At 39.0% G+C, this 16576-nt stretch overlaps 3 protein-coding genes across 8 annotated transcripts; 1 reads left to right on the top strand and 2 right to left on the bottom strand.

Annotated features, from left to right (window-relative positions):
- Nucleotides 1-965: 965 nt before the first annotated feature.
- Nucleotides 966-7437, bottom strand: nsun3 (NOP2/Sun RNA methyltransferase 3). The gene is made up of 6 exons (XM_067586714.1): nucleotides 5761-7437; nucleotides 4817-4920; nucleotides 4213-4730; nucleotides 3601-3755; nucleotides 2811-2932; nucleotides 966-2315 (listed from the first exon to the last, which is right to left on the bottom strand). The coding sequence occupies exons 1-6, from the start codon at nucleotides 5926-5928 to the stop codon at nucleotides 1979-1981; spliced, it is 1404 nt and encodes a 467-aa protein (XP_067442815.1). The 5' UTR covers nucleotides 5929-7437; the 3' UTR covers nucleotides 966-1978.
- Nucleotides 7438-7570: 133 nt separating this feature from the next.
- Nucleotides 7571-10830, bottom strand: LOC137181194 (ATP synthase F(0) complex subunit C3, mitochondrial-like). Of its 6 annotated transcripts, none has more exons than XM_067586728.1 (5): nucleotides 10735-10830; nucleotides 10318-10407; nucleotides 9771-9842; nucleotides 8414-8613; nucleotides 7571-7946 (listed from the first exon to the last, which is right to left on the bottom strand). In XM_067586728.1, exons 2-5 carry the CDS (start codon nucleotides 10354-10356, stop codon nucleotides 7832-7834), a joined length of 426 nt encoding a protein of 141 aa, XP_067442829.1. In that variant the 5' UTR covers nucleotides 10357-10407; nucleotides 10735-10830; the 3' UTR covers nucleotides 7571-7831. The 6 variants fall into 6 exon arrangements, with proteins under 6 accessions (XP_067442829.1, XP_067442836.1, XP_067442863.1 ...); XM_067586735.1 differs by having other exon boundaries at nucleotides 10318-10404; nucleotides 10735-10819; XM_067586762.1 differs by lacking the exon at nucleotides 10735-10830 and adding an exon at nucleotides 10530-10724 and having other exon boundaries at nucleotides 10318-10404.
- A 2375-nt stretch (nucleotides 10831-13205) lies between these two features.
- On the top strand, nucleotides 13206-16426 carry rrad (Ras-related associated with diabetes). The gene is made up of 5 exons (XM_067586783.1): nucleotides 13206-13361; nucleotides 13652-14042; nucleotides 14735-14808; nucleotides 14917-15121; nucleotides 15526-16426. Exons 2-5 carry the CDS (start codon nucleotides 13670-13672, stop codon nucleotides 15801-15803), a joined length of 930 nt encoding a protein of 309 aa, XP_067442884.1. The 5' UTR covers nucleotides 13206-13361; nucleotides 13652-13669; the 3' UTR covers nucleotides 15804-16426.
- Nucleotides 16427-16576: the final 150 nt, after the last annotated feature.

Here is a 16576-nt window from a genome sequence, read left to right on the forward strand (position 1 = left end):
GAGGAGTATCAACAAACTAGAGTTCACGCAAAGGTCAGCAACACGGTTAGCCTCAGTGAAGTCCCACTTCATCGCTAGATCTCACTACTTTTAAGTTGCATTGTTGTTGTTGTGGTGTAATGATGCACTCATATCGGAGGCTGAAGCTACTTTTCAAAGACACGCAGAAGTGGAGCAAAAGTAGGACAGCCAATAAAAATAGCCATATAAATGCTCCCAATATTGCTTGTGTCTATGTCCACTCAGAGAAGCTGGATGAAACCGACGCAAGGCTCTTGTAGCTTTCCTATTTCAGCAATCATATCCTTGACAGTGTCATGCAGCTTTTCTCAAACGGACCAGCCTTATGGGAGGCAGAAATAAGGGTTTCCACATATAAATGTCTTTGCAACAGCTTTCTTTGTCAGTCTGTTTTGTTCAAAAAAGTACAGTATATGAATTGTTGTTTGTTGTGGTCCACAGTTACTTACCAAGGAATTTTTCTGGTTCTTGTCTGAGCAATCCTAGCCGGATGAGAAGACACACCGCGATGAAATAGCGTCTACTTTTCACTCAAGCATGAGAGCAGTCCACCCAGGTAATGAATCAGTGTAAGAGATGATACTGCCTTCTCAAACACACTGGAGGCAGGTATGATGACAGATCTAAGATTACATCTAGTGAGACTTAAACGTGTTAATTCAGAGTGAGACAGTACGGGGATGGGAATAGCAGGAATGAAGAAAGAGATAGTTGGTGAAGATGGGAACTGTGTGTTAATTATATGGTTACTGCTCTCACATTTCCTGGTAGACTGTTATTAAACTCATCTCTCAGACTACAACTTTTAGCTTCCTGTTGAGTAGACTATGTGACGTCTGAAGACATTTCAAATGGTGATGCGGTGCTTAGACACTGCACTGGTCAATAAATACATCAATTGTGGGCATTCAGATAGAAACTTAAAAAAAAAAAATAGTGATGACTTAATTCAACAGGTCATAAAAATTTAATTAATGCACTAAAAGCTTGGAAGATGGAGATTCTGAATATCAGCTTCTATGGTGTTGAGTGTAGCAATATCTCATTCTCTATCACTCCGACAAGTATTTAGAAAACTCACACTCAGTTCTTACAGCATAAATGGTGATTCATTTTTAATCTTACCATCTATAGGAAAGAAAGGTAACAACAGTAGAAGATGAGGGCATGCAAGCAACAGCCTCTGCAATTTTTACGTGTGCCACCTGCAGGCAATGAGTGTTACAACTGCAGTATTAATATCTTAAGGTGAGTGTGTGTTTGTAGGCTTTATATTTTACAGTTTAAACCGGCAACATGTAAGAATTTTCTTGGGTGGAGCATATTTTTGGGGGAAGGTACAGAGTTCACACCTCTCTGAGTGTCATATTGTATCCTCGGTTTTTGAGGTCTCCCCTTCTTGATACCTTAGGGAAAGAGGGAAGGAAGGGTTATAACCAATAAATACAGTAAAATAAATAAAAAAGGGGTGAAAAGAAGGTCTAAGGTCTGCTTTTGATGCAGATCACTGGAGCTTAGTGTGAATGTGATTGTTATTCTTTTTATATATTGTTTTATGTTGTTAGCCAACAGGTAGTAAATGTGTTATCAGTAAAATCTCCTTCTATAAAAAGTAAACAGCAGCTTTTAACAAGAAAAGCTTTAACACTCATTTACTGCAGGTGGCTCAAGTGTAAAACCAGCAATAATTATTACTATTTTTTTACTGTAGGTGGTGACACTGACATGTATACAACAGTAGGTCTAAACTGCTGCTTTTGTTTCTTTCTTGTCCTATAGATGGCACAGGATGGCACTGTGGAGACTCTGCGACAAATGAGTGGGTTTGTGAGAGTTAAAAGTCAGTTGAGTGAGGTATTTTGCATCTAAAAAACAAACAAACAAAAGTTGTACATATGAAATGTGGAAGTGTAACCATTTGCTTTCACACATCTTTTCTGCTCAGGAAAGATACACACTATTTCTTCCTTCTAATCCGAGACAAAAACATGGGTCCCCAAGTCTTGTGAGGCTGAGGAACCACTAGAATGCCGAGTCTGTGGTGGTAAGAGGACACGGTACCATACTGTGGCTGCAGGGATGGCTTGTGAGGTGTCTGTTCATGACCATGGTGAGCTGGACTAAATGTGAAGCAGTTTGATAAAGGAACAGCAATCTCCTCCCACAGGTCTTCAGGTTCAGCTTCAGGACAGTCATTCAGCACCGTCTCAACCACAGCATAGTTCTCAGAGCTCGACAGTGTGCAAGTTGAATAAACCACAATGCCCCCTGGACGCACCGCTGACAGCGCAGACCTGCAGGGAGTAGACAAATAATGAATTTCATGACAAGGGATTAACTTTAAAGTGCATAAATAAGAATTTCAAACATGGTTACAACGTTTGTGAGTTTCTTCAACCTCAATCTGGCTATTTTTTGACTAGTACAACTGCAATTTGACCACATTTGATACAGCCTTTACTGAACTCTCTTAGCTACCTTCTGTTGCTTTGAATTTTCCTGTGTTTAAGAGCTGGTTGCCAGACCATTTTTATCCATGACAAATGATGCAAATTTCCAGTAAATCTAATGTAATTCCACTTTATAGTACTGTTTGGAATTGTAATTAATTTAAGTCCTTTCTCATACAGTATTTATATTATTTTGTATACCACTTAAAACACAGGCAAATATTTTGTAATTCTTCATCTTAATCCTCACAAAAAACTAAATATTTTGTTAAGAATTCCAGTTAATCACAAGGTTTGGACACACTGCAGACATTTATTTAGGTTGAGGATAGGACTTGCCTGAGTAATTGAGCCTGGAGCACAGGCAGCCTGGCTCTTTCCTTCAGTCTCTGTTCCCCCTGCTGGCCACTGGAAGAATACAGCCAGCTCCTGTCGTTAGAACACGGAGCATCGACTAAGACCTGTGACACAGAGAGCGAGTTGTGAGGAGTCAGACCGAAAGAGGACAAGAGCGTGATAGCAGTGAGAGACAAATAAAGTCACAGAAAAACACCAAAAGTGAAAGAACAGTTTGAAACTTAATTACATAATAAATGTGAAAGCAGTTAAAAAGACAGATGCTGGAAGTCTGGAACATCATCCGAACACATTTTATATATTTTCCCCACAGCACCTCAGCCATAAAGGACAAACTATGGTCAGTCAGGTTGAAAAAAGAATCTTCTACAAATCATTTTTGTCCCTCAGTACCCAGAAAATGTGTCCTTTTTACAAACTTACAGAGCCATATCATTGCTCCAATACACCTAGAATCTGTGCAGCCTGTTTGTACTGTTCAATGGTTCTTTGTTCGCACTGTATGTCTTACTCTCTACCTTTTCATCCTCTGCATTATCAGACACTTTGAGTCCTTTGATTCCTCCCAGCCATGCGTCTGCCTCCTCCTGGCTCCTACTTTGAATAAATGGTTTTCTTCTCTTCTGCTGGGTTTATTAGCTACTGTTCAAAGGCTTGCTGTTCAAATTCATTTCTAACCATGGCTTTCACTAAGAAGTGTGTCACCTTAATTTGTTGGATACTGAAGTACAATTCAATCATGTCGTAAACATGACAGCAGTCCTCTCCCCACCTTATCATATGCTCCCGCTTCGCTTTGCCCAAAAGACCGTCCATCCTGTGCAGACACAATCACTTGGCTATTTAATGAGTGAGGCAGAAAAGACTCCAGGGTTTTAGCCAGCCAGTCCCGTCTGTGAGGATCTGGTTCATTACAGCAGAGAAATGCTGGAACATAGCACAGGACAGCATTACTTATTATCTGTATTCAATGCAAATGGGCTATTTAATGGGCTATTCAAGGCAGACAAAACTATTCCTTAGAATCGACTGCAGAAACTTATATGCAAAGCATGCTTTAAATGTTTAAAAACAAAGCTGAACACATTTAACTAAGATGTAGAAAGCTCTATCCTGGAAAAGGTATTCATATTTAATAACTATATGAGTTAATAATTAAAGTTTAATATTGAGTATTATAAATATAAAATGCCAGTATGTCATATTTTATTGCAAAGTTTTGACTTGATGTAAACACTCAGTCTTTTATGAGTTGGATTAGCATTCTTTTATTTGATTGCCTTGTTTTTAAATGATACTGAACCCACTCTATGGAGCAGTGTGTTTTTACATAAAATAGATTAAATTTTAAAGTTAGTCAAGTCCACTAAAATAGCTATTTTACCTGGGGTAGCACACTGCATTATGGCTAAGGCTTTGCCCCCAGGGGCAGAGCACAGATCCAAAACCTTCTCCCCATCTCTGACTTGTAGCGCCAGCACTGGAAGCAGGGAGGCAGCATTCAAGAGGTAGTACTGCTTCAGTTGTCCTGGCCTATGAGCCTGGGAGGGAAAACGCAGTGGATATGGGTGGATGTAGCACTGTAGTGAAGAACAGGGCAGACTGAGTGAAGGCTCTGATTGAGGCGGCTGATTGAGTGCATGAGAGCTGCTAACAAGCTGGACGTGGGAGTCATCAGAGGGACACTTGGAGATGCAGCGAGGTGGCAAAACAGTGTATTTTTCTGCTTGGTTTTTAGAATTGGACACTGTGGGGGCATCACAGAGCAACGTGGAGGCATCTGTTTGAGGTAGCAGTGTGGAAAAGCCCTGTGATTGGAGAATCTGTTTGATGTTTGTCACTGTAGTGAAGCGGTTGAGCAAGACCCCATATTGCCAGGAGTGAGGGTCCAGGAGCACTGCTCTGTGGAAGAGAAGCAAGCCTGGTGACCAAAATGTACAAACTCTGTACATATGTGAGCAGGGATGATTGTTGGAAACATAATTTACCTTGCAGGTGTCCACAAGGCTCCAAGTTCCTGACTGTACTGCTGGTCAAAATGGTCCAGCACTGGTTGACATGAAGATCTTTGCTTTTTGCGTGCTTTGGTTACCTGTTACAAATAGACTGTGGTGAAGATGGTACCCAGAGATGCAGTAAATCCTAGAGATATTATGCAGGAACTCATAGGAAAGTTTGACAACACTCAGATTGTTTTGCTAATGGAACGTGGGGACATATCCTGATTTAAAGCTGAGAGTCCTACATTCATGCACAACTCATTTGGACCACAATAACAAGAGTAAATAACTCAAAAAACTTACACCTGCTGACCTAACACATTCAAGTGATGTTTGCATTGTATTTCCAGCTTAACAGTAAACCGACCAAAAACCACTTTAAGTGTAATTTCAATTTCTAGTCACCAGCTGAATAACTGCTGTGGTGTCTTGTGTACTTGCTACCCCTGGTGGATATTGAGTGTAAAGTCTATACTGTTGAGAATAGATTGCAGGTATATTTAGTTATAGGGATAAACATGGTGAAATGTATGCCAGAGCTCCTTAGGCATACAAGATTCACAGACAAAATATTGTTTCAAAATGACTTATTGCAGCTGGCCATAGTTTTTGTATAACACAGAATTACCGACATAGTGTTTATATCTCAGGTGTAAATCATTCAATTTCTTCTTTATCAGTTCAATAATACTGAGTCCTAAAGTTACTCACACAAACACATATAATGGGGCAAAGTCTGTATGAAACTTGGACTCAAAAAGTAATGATGTGCTTTTGAAGAATAGAGGATTAAAAAGCTAAATGTGAAATGTCTAATTTGGCAGGAGCTGTGATACAATGTAGCTGATATAAAACACAGCGTATCGCTATAAACCAGAGTGAAACACAGATAATAGCCTATACATGTAATGCTTTCCCTAATATTAGTTTACCCGAGTGTTGGTGGCTTCTTTTTGTCTGTTCAGCTGTAAAACAACATCGGGACCAGTGTGACAGTTGTCTGACCACCACAGATGTCTTGGCGTTAGCTTTCCAGTTTTGGAGCTAATTATCCTCCATGCAATACAAAATTTATGTACTGAAAACATGTAATTGAACATTCGTTTTCCGCTTTTTCTTACCACCTAATTGACATGTCGGAGTATGATCAAAACTAAATCAATTCCTTTCATAAACCACGGACAAAAAAATAAACACTGACACGTACGTTCCTTAAATCCGTCCCCCCTCACCTTGGACTGTGCTTCTTTAGTTCCACCCGACAAAACAAAACAAAGCGTTGGGACTTTTTTAGTTGCAGCGTCAGTGTTGGGATATTTATTAGGTTGTTATTACGAAAACACACCCTTCGCTTCTTCCCTTGACTTTACGGAGAGCTAATTGGTAAAAAGCAACTTTTTGTGTCAGAAAATAGTAACTTTTCCCTATTTGTGACCTTCATACGTTAGTCGTGATGAAGTCACATCAGATTCCCAACTCAAACCTTCGACGAAAAATCAAAACGCAATTTTTGAAGTTATTCAGCATCTTCAAATACACTTTAGTGAGCCCACAGATGTCTATATTCTTCCCGGAATGGTAATATGTCTGTCCGGGGCGAAAGTAATTTTTTATATCCATTATTTACCCGGACAGTCCCACTCAGCACAGCTCTGAGCAGCAGAGACATCACAACTACGAGATCACTAAATACATCTGACTATACAAACCATGGATGTATCTTATGGAAGCTCATATCTGCCAGTTAAAGAAAAAAAAGATGAAGGCTTGAAAAATGCTCATGGTAAATCAAACTTATGATATAAAGTCATCATTATGATATGAAAAGTCAAAATTATGAGATAAAAAGTTTTTATTATGATAAAAAGCGGAAATTATAAAGTAAAAAAAAAAGATGTCATAAAAAGTTTAAATTATGAGATAAAAGTCATAATTGCGATATAAAGTCAAAGTTATGAGATAAAAAGTCATAACTATAATTTTGACTTACCATGGGCGTTTTTTTTTTTTAAATCAAGGCTAAGTTTTCATCTTTTTTCCCCTCTATTGGCAGGAATGGGTTTCCATACTATCTAATGGGTCCCCTTACATTTACATAAGTTATACAATGTGACCAGATCAGAAAAGGGTCAACTAATTCTAATTTTCGCTAGGTTAGCTAGCTAACCAGGATGTTGAAGAAGACTGACAATCATTTTGGGGGTATTTGAGTTATAAACATTAATGCAGAATGAAAATGATATCATCAATCTCTCACAGGTGAGTTTTGAAACTTAATGAGTTAGCTAGCTACATGTAGTAATTTAACTGGTATTGTTAAGAGAAAAATATCCAGTGAAGCTTCCAGGTCACAGCCAAGAAACTATTAGGGTTTTAAATATCCCCTCCAGAAATGTTTTGAGATGAATAATAGTCAGCTTTTAACAATAATGTGTCTGTGATATGATTTTCCACAAAAAAGTTAAATTACCTGGTTGAAATTTCTTAAAATGACTGTCACTCTGTCTTCCTCATTGAAAAAAATACAGAATCTACCAATATTTTTTCTTTAAAAATCACTGGACATAAGATGTCTCCTACTTCACTCTAGGTTAGTTAAGTTCAGGCATTCAAGTGAAATAACAAGCAAAACAAATTTTTGAGTGGAGGGGGACTTCAAGGTGTCACCATTTTTGTGTCTAAATCAACATACAAAAATAACTCAAACATAAGAACACCCCAGTAAAAATGAACAGACACACATGAATCAAATGTTTTACTTCTGTTATTGGTTCCATGTTTAACAAAAACATTTGATTAAATATACAATATACTGGGAAAACCAGTGTCAAAGAATGACTTTGGTTTGCCAGAGTTTCATACATCAGTGGGTTCACAATCATTTAAGAAACACCGATGTCACCTAAAGCCACACGATTAGCTGAAGTCACAGTACCATTCATGGGCGTCCGAACTGCTCATTAACATTGTGATGTATCCCTTTACAGCAAATGCCTAACTGGTTTACATGGCGAACAGAATGAGGAAAGCAACCATCAGACAGAAGAGACCCATGGCTTCAGAGAGAGCGAAGCCCAAGATGGCGTAGGAGAACAGCTGCTGCTTCAGAGAGGGATTCCTGTTGAGACGAAGTGAGACAGTTGAGACAGATTGGAGGTACAAAGTGCTACAAGTGCAACTGGCAAGACATTTAAATGAGCAGAGAACCCCTGTGTCTTCCAATTTTGTTCCCTGTGTGGGATACGTGATTAAATATTTACACCAATAACTAGAAGCACAAACATCTAACAATGCTCAGTACTTCTCAAATATATTTATACCCCCAAAGAAATCTTTTTTCCACCTAAAATGTACTTCTTGACCATGTAAACATACTGATGGGATTTGGAATAAAGTACACCTCTGTTAGTTTGAGAGAAACCACCTGAAATCTAATGAATTGTTCTTTGGCTAAAAATCACATCCGTCTGGAATTTGAAATGGAAATTATTTGCTAGGTTTTTCTGCCACTGTGCTGATGAGCAAAAACATTCCCTTCTTGGGGGAGATTAACAAAAAACCCTGTATGACGAGTGATTCATCTACCTGGCATATCCAATAATAAGGCTACCGAACACTGTTCCAATCCCAGCTCCAGATCCAGCCACTCCCACTGTGGCAGCTCCTGCTCCGATGAACTTTGCAGCGGTGTCGATGTCACGGCTCACAGCGCTAGTCTGAAATCCACGCACTGCCACCTGCTGCTGGGAGGCAATGAAACTCTGTGGTGGCAGGAGGGAAGCAGTCTGCAAAACAAAGATAAAGTGAGGTTAGTAAAAAACAAAAACAGTCCCCAAAGCTGCACTGAACAATTTTCTGTAGTGTAAACTTGGTTTTCAGCCCATGAGATCAAATCTGTTAGACAGGACAACAAAGAATAACTTCTTGGTATAAGAACTATTGGATAAGTGTAAGTACAAAATACAAGACAGAGAAAAAAAAAGAACAATGCATGTGTTAATTGCTAATAACACTGTACAGCAGAACTAGTTAATAAATAGAGGACAGTATAATAAAATGTGTGATACCGCAATTGTTATATAAAATTTCTTTAACATATTCTAGGCTAAAGCAAAACAAAAAAAACAACAATATACCAGCAGAGAGTCTTGCTGCTTAATGCTAGTCACCTCTTATTTCACTGTCTGCTGACATGCAAGTTAGTGCTGCTCTATGCATTTGTCTGGAATACTTAACACATCTATCATAACGCAGACAGGTTTGGGGGGTCAAGGTTTGGCTGTAGCATGAACTTAAGTTTCTCCAAATTGAACAAGTCAAAGGAAACTTTTCAGTACTGATACAGAGTTGCATTCCTTACGAAAGGTAGTAACCTATGAGGATGGGCGGCTGTGGCTCAGGGGGTAAGGTGGGTCATCTACTAATAACAGGTTCAATCCCCCGCTCCTCCTTCCTTACATGTCAAAGTGTCCTTGGGCACCACACTAAACCCCAAACTCCTCCCAATGGTCAGGCCAGCAACCTGCATGGTAGCTTGCTGTCATTAGAGTGTGTGAATCCGCACCATTCAGTGGTTTGTTACCTTCACCTTCTAATCAGGCTTGAACACACAGTGTAGCAGCACGTCACCTGAGTCAAGTTTATTTCTGATGGAGATAGCACACAATGTTCTAATATGCTGCCTCAGGTCTTGTCTCTTGAGTACTGGGGATTAAAATTTACAAATCAAACCCAACTAATAAAATTAGATTAGAATACATGAAGAAATTACACAACTTATTATAGCACTGTTGTATTGGATTGCATTATGATGTAAAGGTTTATTTTATTCTATTTTTCCTGGTAACTCTGTATGTGACCATCGATGTAACTGCACCTTCATATTAATGGACACTCGATAATGTGAAATCAGTTAAAATAATTAGGACAGGCAACTGCTCACCTCTGCTTTCCTGGCATCTGACACTACTGCTGCAGACAGCGGCCTGTACAGTGCCCGAGATCCAGCACGGACCTGTATCAAGAAAAAAAAAAAAGCAGAAGATGATACGTTTGTTATAGCAGTTGTGCACTATTAAGAGATTTACCCGCATGTTATACTCACTTCTACATGATTAATAATAAAGTAATACATCAGTTCAGCTCAAGACATCATGGGCATGCCGTTTCATCTACAATGACATTAACCTTGTAATAAATATAAGTATAGCTGAAATAAAGCAGTGGCAACACCAACAGTGACCAAATCTAGATAAAGTCTAGGTAATACTGATTCATATAATATTGTTGGGTTTTGCCCTCATACAGGTTCAAAGCCAGGACGCCCTTGCAGGTGTGAACACTAGCTAACTTTAGCAGAGGGTCACAGATGGCTACTGATTGTTAGCCCTGAACACAGACTAGCAGCTAACAACCAACAGCCATTTAAAAAGAGTGAAACAGTTCATGTAGCTGTTATCTTCATCCATTCATTCATTCATTGAACTCACCAGAGAGGGCGTGGAGACGAACTTAGCGCAGGCATACATAACGACTGGACTTCAGGTCAACCAAAGGAGCTGGCGGTGATTCAGCGTCTGCTGTCCACAGAAACACAAACAAAAAACACAATAAAGCAACAGATTCAGTTAGTTGACTCCCAACTAGCTTGTTATATAACAAAGTACAAAGTGTGCCAAGTAAAGCGGGGACACACACATACAAGTAACTTTAGCGGTTAAGGTCAAGACGAGCTGCAAACCGAACAAGGTCGCTGAAAACGAGCTAGCTTGGCTGAGGGTTTCAAAAGAAAAGAGCAGCACTGTGATTAATAAAGCTAAAAAAAGATATTGAGTTACAAAGAAGCGACACAACGCTAATTTTTACTGAAACACGTCTTGTGACAGAGGAGGTTAGTTTGCTCTCACCGGTTTGTAAGTAGAGGTCGAAGACACGAGAGGAACGCGCAGGCGCAGTGTGACGCTTAAAGGGTTGACTTCCGGTTTCCTGAAGTGAGTTACCGCCCACTCAAGATATTATTATTATTATTATTAATTTGTTTTTAAATTGCATTTATTTACTATTATTTACGTTATAATATTATTATTTTATATAATTTAACTTTCTTATCAATGTGCCTTGTATGTTAAGAGGTGTTTATTGTTATTATAGTTTTCTGTGCCTTAATGTTTGTAAATGAATTGATAAAAAATAAAAATATATGAAAAAAAAACTTTCTACTCATGCCACTCCTGCAGCATTTACTATAAATTCGCCCTCAGTAAAAAGCAGTAGAGCAGGAACCAACTCTGTATTATACTGCATTATCTGCACCTGCAAATTTAGATGTAAAGCTGTTTGTTGTTCACTGCCGTCTAGAGGTCAAGTGAACACATGACAGAACACAGGCTGCTGCAGTTCAGTGACACCACAGCCTCGTAAGTCTCACAGAAAGGGTCAGTTAGTAATAGATTATTTAAATAAATGTGAATATTAACGTTAATAAACTGGCTTCCCTCAAAATTACTAAACATCATAAAATAAAATAGACTTTAAAACTATAATAATAAAATAGAGTGAAATAAAAATTAGATTAAAAAACTATATAAAATAGATTTAAAAAAAAAAAAAAAAAAAAAACAAAGACAAGCGATGAGAGGGGGAAAAAACATTTTACAACATGTAAACAATAAAATAAAGTAAATAATATCTATAAATCAGCCAAGGTACATTTTGTACCCTGGCAGGTACCTTATATACAAACATAAATGCTCTGTTGGGAAATCAAGTGACGTTTCACCCAAATCTGTTCTAACATTTGGCTAAAAGTGGTTGGTCTCAATGCTCTCATAATATTTACACAAACCTGCCTCAAAACTACCTCAAATATTTGAAAAAAACACCAAAGCGACAGTCCTAAAAACTTGTATATTAAGAACTTGATTCAGATCCGATTCATGTTGAACCCACATAGACCATTTTGTGGCAGCTATCTGACGAAATAAAATGAGAAGTATATACACCATGATACACCTTATCTTGAAATGATAAGAAATTCTCCTTTTTTTTCTTCAGATTGCACCAAAACAAGAGAAATAATTAGTGAACCATGTGAGGTAGATTTGAAAGACATCTGAGACAAATATTTTCTTGTGATAAGCAGATTCAGGAAAAATGCAAACATCAGTATCATTGACATATAAAGAATATTTGTTTGTTTACAGAGTATTTGTTTTATTGTTTATTTATTCATGTTTAGGGACAATGCAGCAGACATTATAATGCATGGACACGTTTGCACACCCATACATGGGCAGCGAGTTCAAAAGGTTCATTTGTAATGTAACACCTAAAGCCACAGGGAGGCAGCAACACACCATGCAGAGACAGTCCGTGAAATAAACTGGAAGATTAAATTGTGCATGTGGATCACATAGTGCTGACTGCTGTAGCTACATTTTCTGTGAGAAAAAAAACATGCTGGATGGAAGATTAAACATACAAAACACATGCAGAGGTAAAATATAGAAAAACGACCTGAACTCTGGCGCTCCAATAGAACTGTGTGAGATTTCCCTCCAGTGATATGTTCCATGGATTTAGATTTAGATTGAAAGCATTGTGAATTATTCACGTTGGGCATGGATCAGTGAAACCAAATATTATTTGGTATAGGTCAAGCCTGTTAGCAGAGAAGGATTGCAGCTGCAAACCATTATGGTTTTGTGGGTGCAGCGTTGCCTTCATTTTTAAGACAGCTAGGTGGTGGGTGGAAAGCTGGAGATGGATGATAAATTAATGCCAGAGTACATAGATTTTTTTTTATGTTTACAGCATTTTTACCACATTTGAAGTATAGATGTTTTGCATATGCACAAAATTGAATTCAAGTGTGGTAGCCTGCCACAGAACAAGAAGGAATCAATTAATAGCAATCAGTATTTTTTCTAAGGACCTTTATAATGTGAGATTTGTTCTAAGTGGGTGGGAGCTATACCCTCAAATTAAAATGTATTTCTTATTATATTACATTATTGTAGCAATGACCTCCACTTTGTAAAGGCAGTGAAGCTCAAAACTGATTATTCATTTAAGCAAGACGAGCTTAAATAAAGATTTCTATAAAATCATTCACCTTGCATATCGATCATCTTTGATCATGTGGATATAATCCCACCTTCTATAAACGTATCTCCCGAATTAATATTAAATATTTATAGATCACTCTAGCTTTAAGTGGGCTTTCCCTCTTCAAGGATTCATCTCTGGCCGCCCCCTCAGATGTGAGCTCCTTTTGGCGTTGCGGAAGGGAGATTCCTCAGCTCTTCCAGTCATACACTCCCCTCCTCTGTATGATGTTACCGTTACGCACCACTATAATAAACGGAGACGTGATTCTCTGGGGCGAATCCCTGTCGACGTCACTCCTAGTGCTGTATAAATAAGCTGGGCAGCAACTCTAGGCAGACTGAAGCGAAAGCGAGTTTTCGTCAACAACAGCTCCTCAAACAAAGGATTATTGGATTCACTTCGTTGGATTTATTGCCAGCACCGAGTAAGTGCCTTGATTTCTGGAGAGACATTTGTGTTTCTCTTTTTTTTTTCTTTTTCTTTTTTTTCTTTTTTGTTGAGCAGAGTTGACATTTCGGGGAAAAAAACAATTTGTCTTCATATCTGTTTAAATGAGCTGCAATAATTTCAACATTTACAATATGATTTACAATGATAATCATGTGTAAAGACTATCCGCTATATCCCTGACTGAAACCGCACTTTTTCCCTGTTAAAATGTGGTTAAACATAAGCCTGGATCATAACATTAACGCATGGCACATCTGTCCTCAGATCTTCGGTATAAGCACAATGACTTTGAACAAGGGTGACAAACTGCGGAACATGGACAAGAGAAGAGGAAGTATGCCGTTCCCTATGAATCTGCCCAACCTACACCGGAGAAGCATGCCCGTGGACGACCGGGACCTGCGCGCCACGATGCCACAGACCGGACAAACCGACGAGCTGTCCAACCTCCTGCGTTGCATGTCCTACTCTCCTAACGAGCAGCACCGGGGCAGCTGCGCGTCGGACTCCTCCGACTCAGTGATCTCCACCAGCAGCGAAGCTGACTCCCAGGTGTACAAGGTGGTTCTCCTCGGGGAACACGGCGTCGGCAAGTCCAGCCTGGCTCGCGTCTTTGGAGGAGTTGAGGATGCTGGTCACGACTGCGATGAAGCAGGTAAATGGTGATGCTGGGGATGAGTCATCAACCCTATAGCAACCCACACACACTCATAGACACACACAAATTCAACATGTTCATTGTCTTTGAAGACATGACATAGGTTAACTTAGGCTGCATGCTGAACAATACAGAATTATGTGAGTATAGAAATAAGGTCAAATGAGTGAGGTGTCAAGCATAAAAAACTGGAGCCAATCTCTAGTTTTAAAACAAAAAGACAACCATGAAAAAGCATTTTCAGATAATGAATATTCTTTAAAAAATAGTACACATGAAGTCTTTTAGGCTCTAGATTCATATGCATCTGTGAGAACAGTGGTAAATTATAGCTGATGGATTAGAAACAAACACAGGGTTCTTATTTTTGCACGCAAGAGTGTGCATGCATTGATTATTGCTATTTCCATCTACAGAGAGGCACCAGCCCTGCCCTCAGTAGTACAGCTGTCAAAACACATTCAATAACATAACATGAAAGGAAAATATAAAAAGACCTGTGATGGCTTGATCACTCGCTGTGATCAGCTTTCTGCTAGAATATGTAGACTACAAAAAAATAAATGTGCTAAAATCAGTATGAAGAGAAGCGACAACACATTGACAACAAACTGTTCAGATAAGAGATGCTTTGCTCTGTCAGTGTGTAACAGAATATCCCCCCCTCTCCCCCCCGTCCCCCTCCTCAGGAAACACTTATGACAGATCTATCGTGGTGGATGAGGAAGAGGCATCCATTGTGTTGTATGACATCTGGGAACAGGTGAGAGTTATACATTATTCATGAAATGTTTCTCCATGTACATTGATTCATGTCTATTGTATTAGTAATAGTATGATGCTAAACTCGGTATCTGTCTCTTTCTTAAAGGATAACAGCCAGTGGTTGAAGGAACAGTGCATGAGGATGGGAGACGCCTACATCATTGTATACTCGGTGACAGACAAATCAAGCTTTGAGAAGGCGTCAGAGCTGCGTATCCAACTGCGCCGGGCCAGGCAGTCTGAAAACATTCCCATAATCCTCGTGGGCAACAAGAGTGACCTGGTGCGGTCCAGAGAGGTGTCTGTAGATGGTAAGTCAGTGTGATCAACCAACCATTTGAACCTAAATGTGTGATATGTTAAGCCAATATAAGCTTTCAGCTCAAGGGAAGTGGATTTTGAAGTAATTTTTGGTTACTTTAAATACATCCAATATTAATGATTTGATGCTTAAGAGCTATTCTTGAGACTGTCATGATCAAATCTGACAGAACTGGTTAGTGACTGCTTGACTGCTCAGGTTTAGGCCAAGCATAGATTCAAATCCCACTGCAAACTAATGCTATTTGTCAAAGTTTTGTAACTATTTCCACTGAAGGTTAATTTATGCTCTCTACAATTACCATTTTCAGTCTAAATCTAGTCAAGCTTCTTCCTTAATGTGTCCATCCGTACAAAGTACTGATTTTCCTTCTTTATATGTTCTGTATTTCAGAGGGAAGCGCTTGTGCAGTGGTATTTGACTGCAAGTTCATCGAGACGTCTGCGTCCCTCCACCACAATGTGCAGGACCTATTCGAGGGCATCGTCAGACAGATCCGTTTGAGGAAAGACAGCAAGGAGGAGAACGCACGACGCATGGCTAGCTGCAGGCGCAGAGAGAGCATCGGCAAGAAAGCCAAGCGGTTTCTGGGCCGCATGGTCGCGCGCAAGAACAAGAAGATGGCTTTTAGGCAGAAGTCAAAGTCCTGCCATGACCTAACGGTTCTCTGAGGAACACATGGGACAGAAGGACGTTTTTTTTCTTTGGCCTCTGAAGACCAGACGATGTGTGTGTTTTAACACTAACCCTAATGGACTAATAGAGCTGTACAGAAATATATTTTTATTTTTTAGACACCAACCAAAAGCAAAGAGAGGACTTCATTAATAAAACATGACTGACATCATGCAAGTCATAATGGTGATAACATGCATGCAGCTTTGCAAACATTTATTTATTTATTATTATTTTTTGTCTGCCTTAAACATGTTGCTGTCATAATATGATCAGTATTTATGAAGATGTTTGTTTGTTTTTTCTAATAAGTTGCAAAGTTGCTGTTGGGTTATTGTTGGGCTCCTTTATTGGAGGGGATCGATGTGTATATACTGTAACATGATTGATGCCGAATGCAACATACTGTACATCTCATTATCCTAAAAGACACGGTAAAGGATCGCAATACTAGGTCACCTGGAGTCACATTTACTTGAAACGTGGTACGCAGGTTCGTGCCTCGGCCAAGTTACGTAAGACTAGTCACACAGCTGAAAGAAAAAAAACTCTGTTATTCCATGTTGTTCCATAACATTGAATTCAGGTTGTGAATGTATGAGTAAAGCAATAAGTTATATTAGTCTTGTGAACTTTGACATTATTTGGAAATTCTTTGTTTACGTTGTTTTCCCTTTTTTTCAATAAAAAACAAAATCAAAATATAAAATCCTCTCTGTCATTTATTTTTCTAAAGCAAAGTCTTTGGCCAAATGAGACACACAAGATT

This window comes from Thunnus thynnus, chromosome 1 (assembly GCF_963924715.1).
Source record: "Thunnus thynnus chromosome 1, fThuThy2.1, whole genome shotgun sequence".
NCBI lineage: Eukaryota > Metazoa > Chordata > Actinopteri > Scombriformes > Scombridae > Thunnus > Thunnus thynnus.

Coding starts and splice junctions, on each gene's coding strand:
- nsun3 (XM_067586714.1), bottom strand. CDS start 5,928: ATGTTCAATTACATGTTTTCAGTACATAAATTTTGTATTGCATGGAGG. Junction 2,933..3,600: donor AAGCGGGAGCATATGATAAG/GTGGGGAGAGGA, acceptor TCTGTGTCACAG/GTCTTAGTCGATGCTCCGTG. Junction 2,316..2,810: donor CTCCAGGCTCAATTACTCAG/GCAAGTCCTATC, acceptor TACTCCCTGCAG/GTCTGCGCTGTCAGCGGTGC.
- LOC137181194 (XM_067586728.1), bottom strand. CDS start 10,356: ATGTATGCCTGCGCTAAGTTCGTCTCCACGCCCTCTCTG. Junction 8,614..9,770: donor CAGATGCCAGGAAAGCAGAG/GTGAGCAGTTGC, acceptor TTTGTTTTGCAG/ACTGCTTCCCTCCTGCCACC. Junction 7,947..8,413: donor CTTATTATTGGATATGCCAG/GTAGATGAATCA, acceptor TCGTCTCAACAG/GAATCCCTCTCTGAAGCAGC.
- rrad (XM_067586783.1), top strand. CDS start 13,670: ATGACTTTGAACAAGGGTGACAAACTGCGGAACATGGACAAGAGAAGA. Junction 14,043..14,734: donor TCACGACTGCGATGAAGCAG/GTAAATGGTGAT, acceptor CCCCCTCCTCAG/GAAACACTTATGACAGATCT. Junction 14,809..14,916: donor TGTATGACATCTGGGAACAG/GTGAGAGTTATA, acceptor TCTTTCTTAAAG/GATAACAGCCAGTGGTTGAA.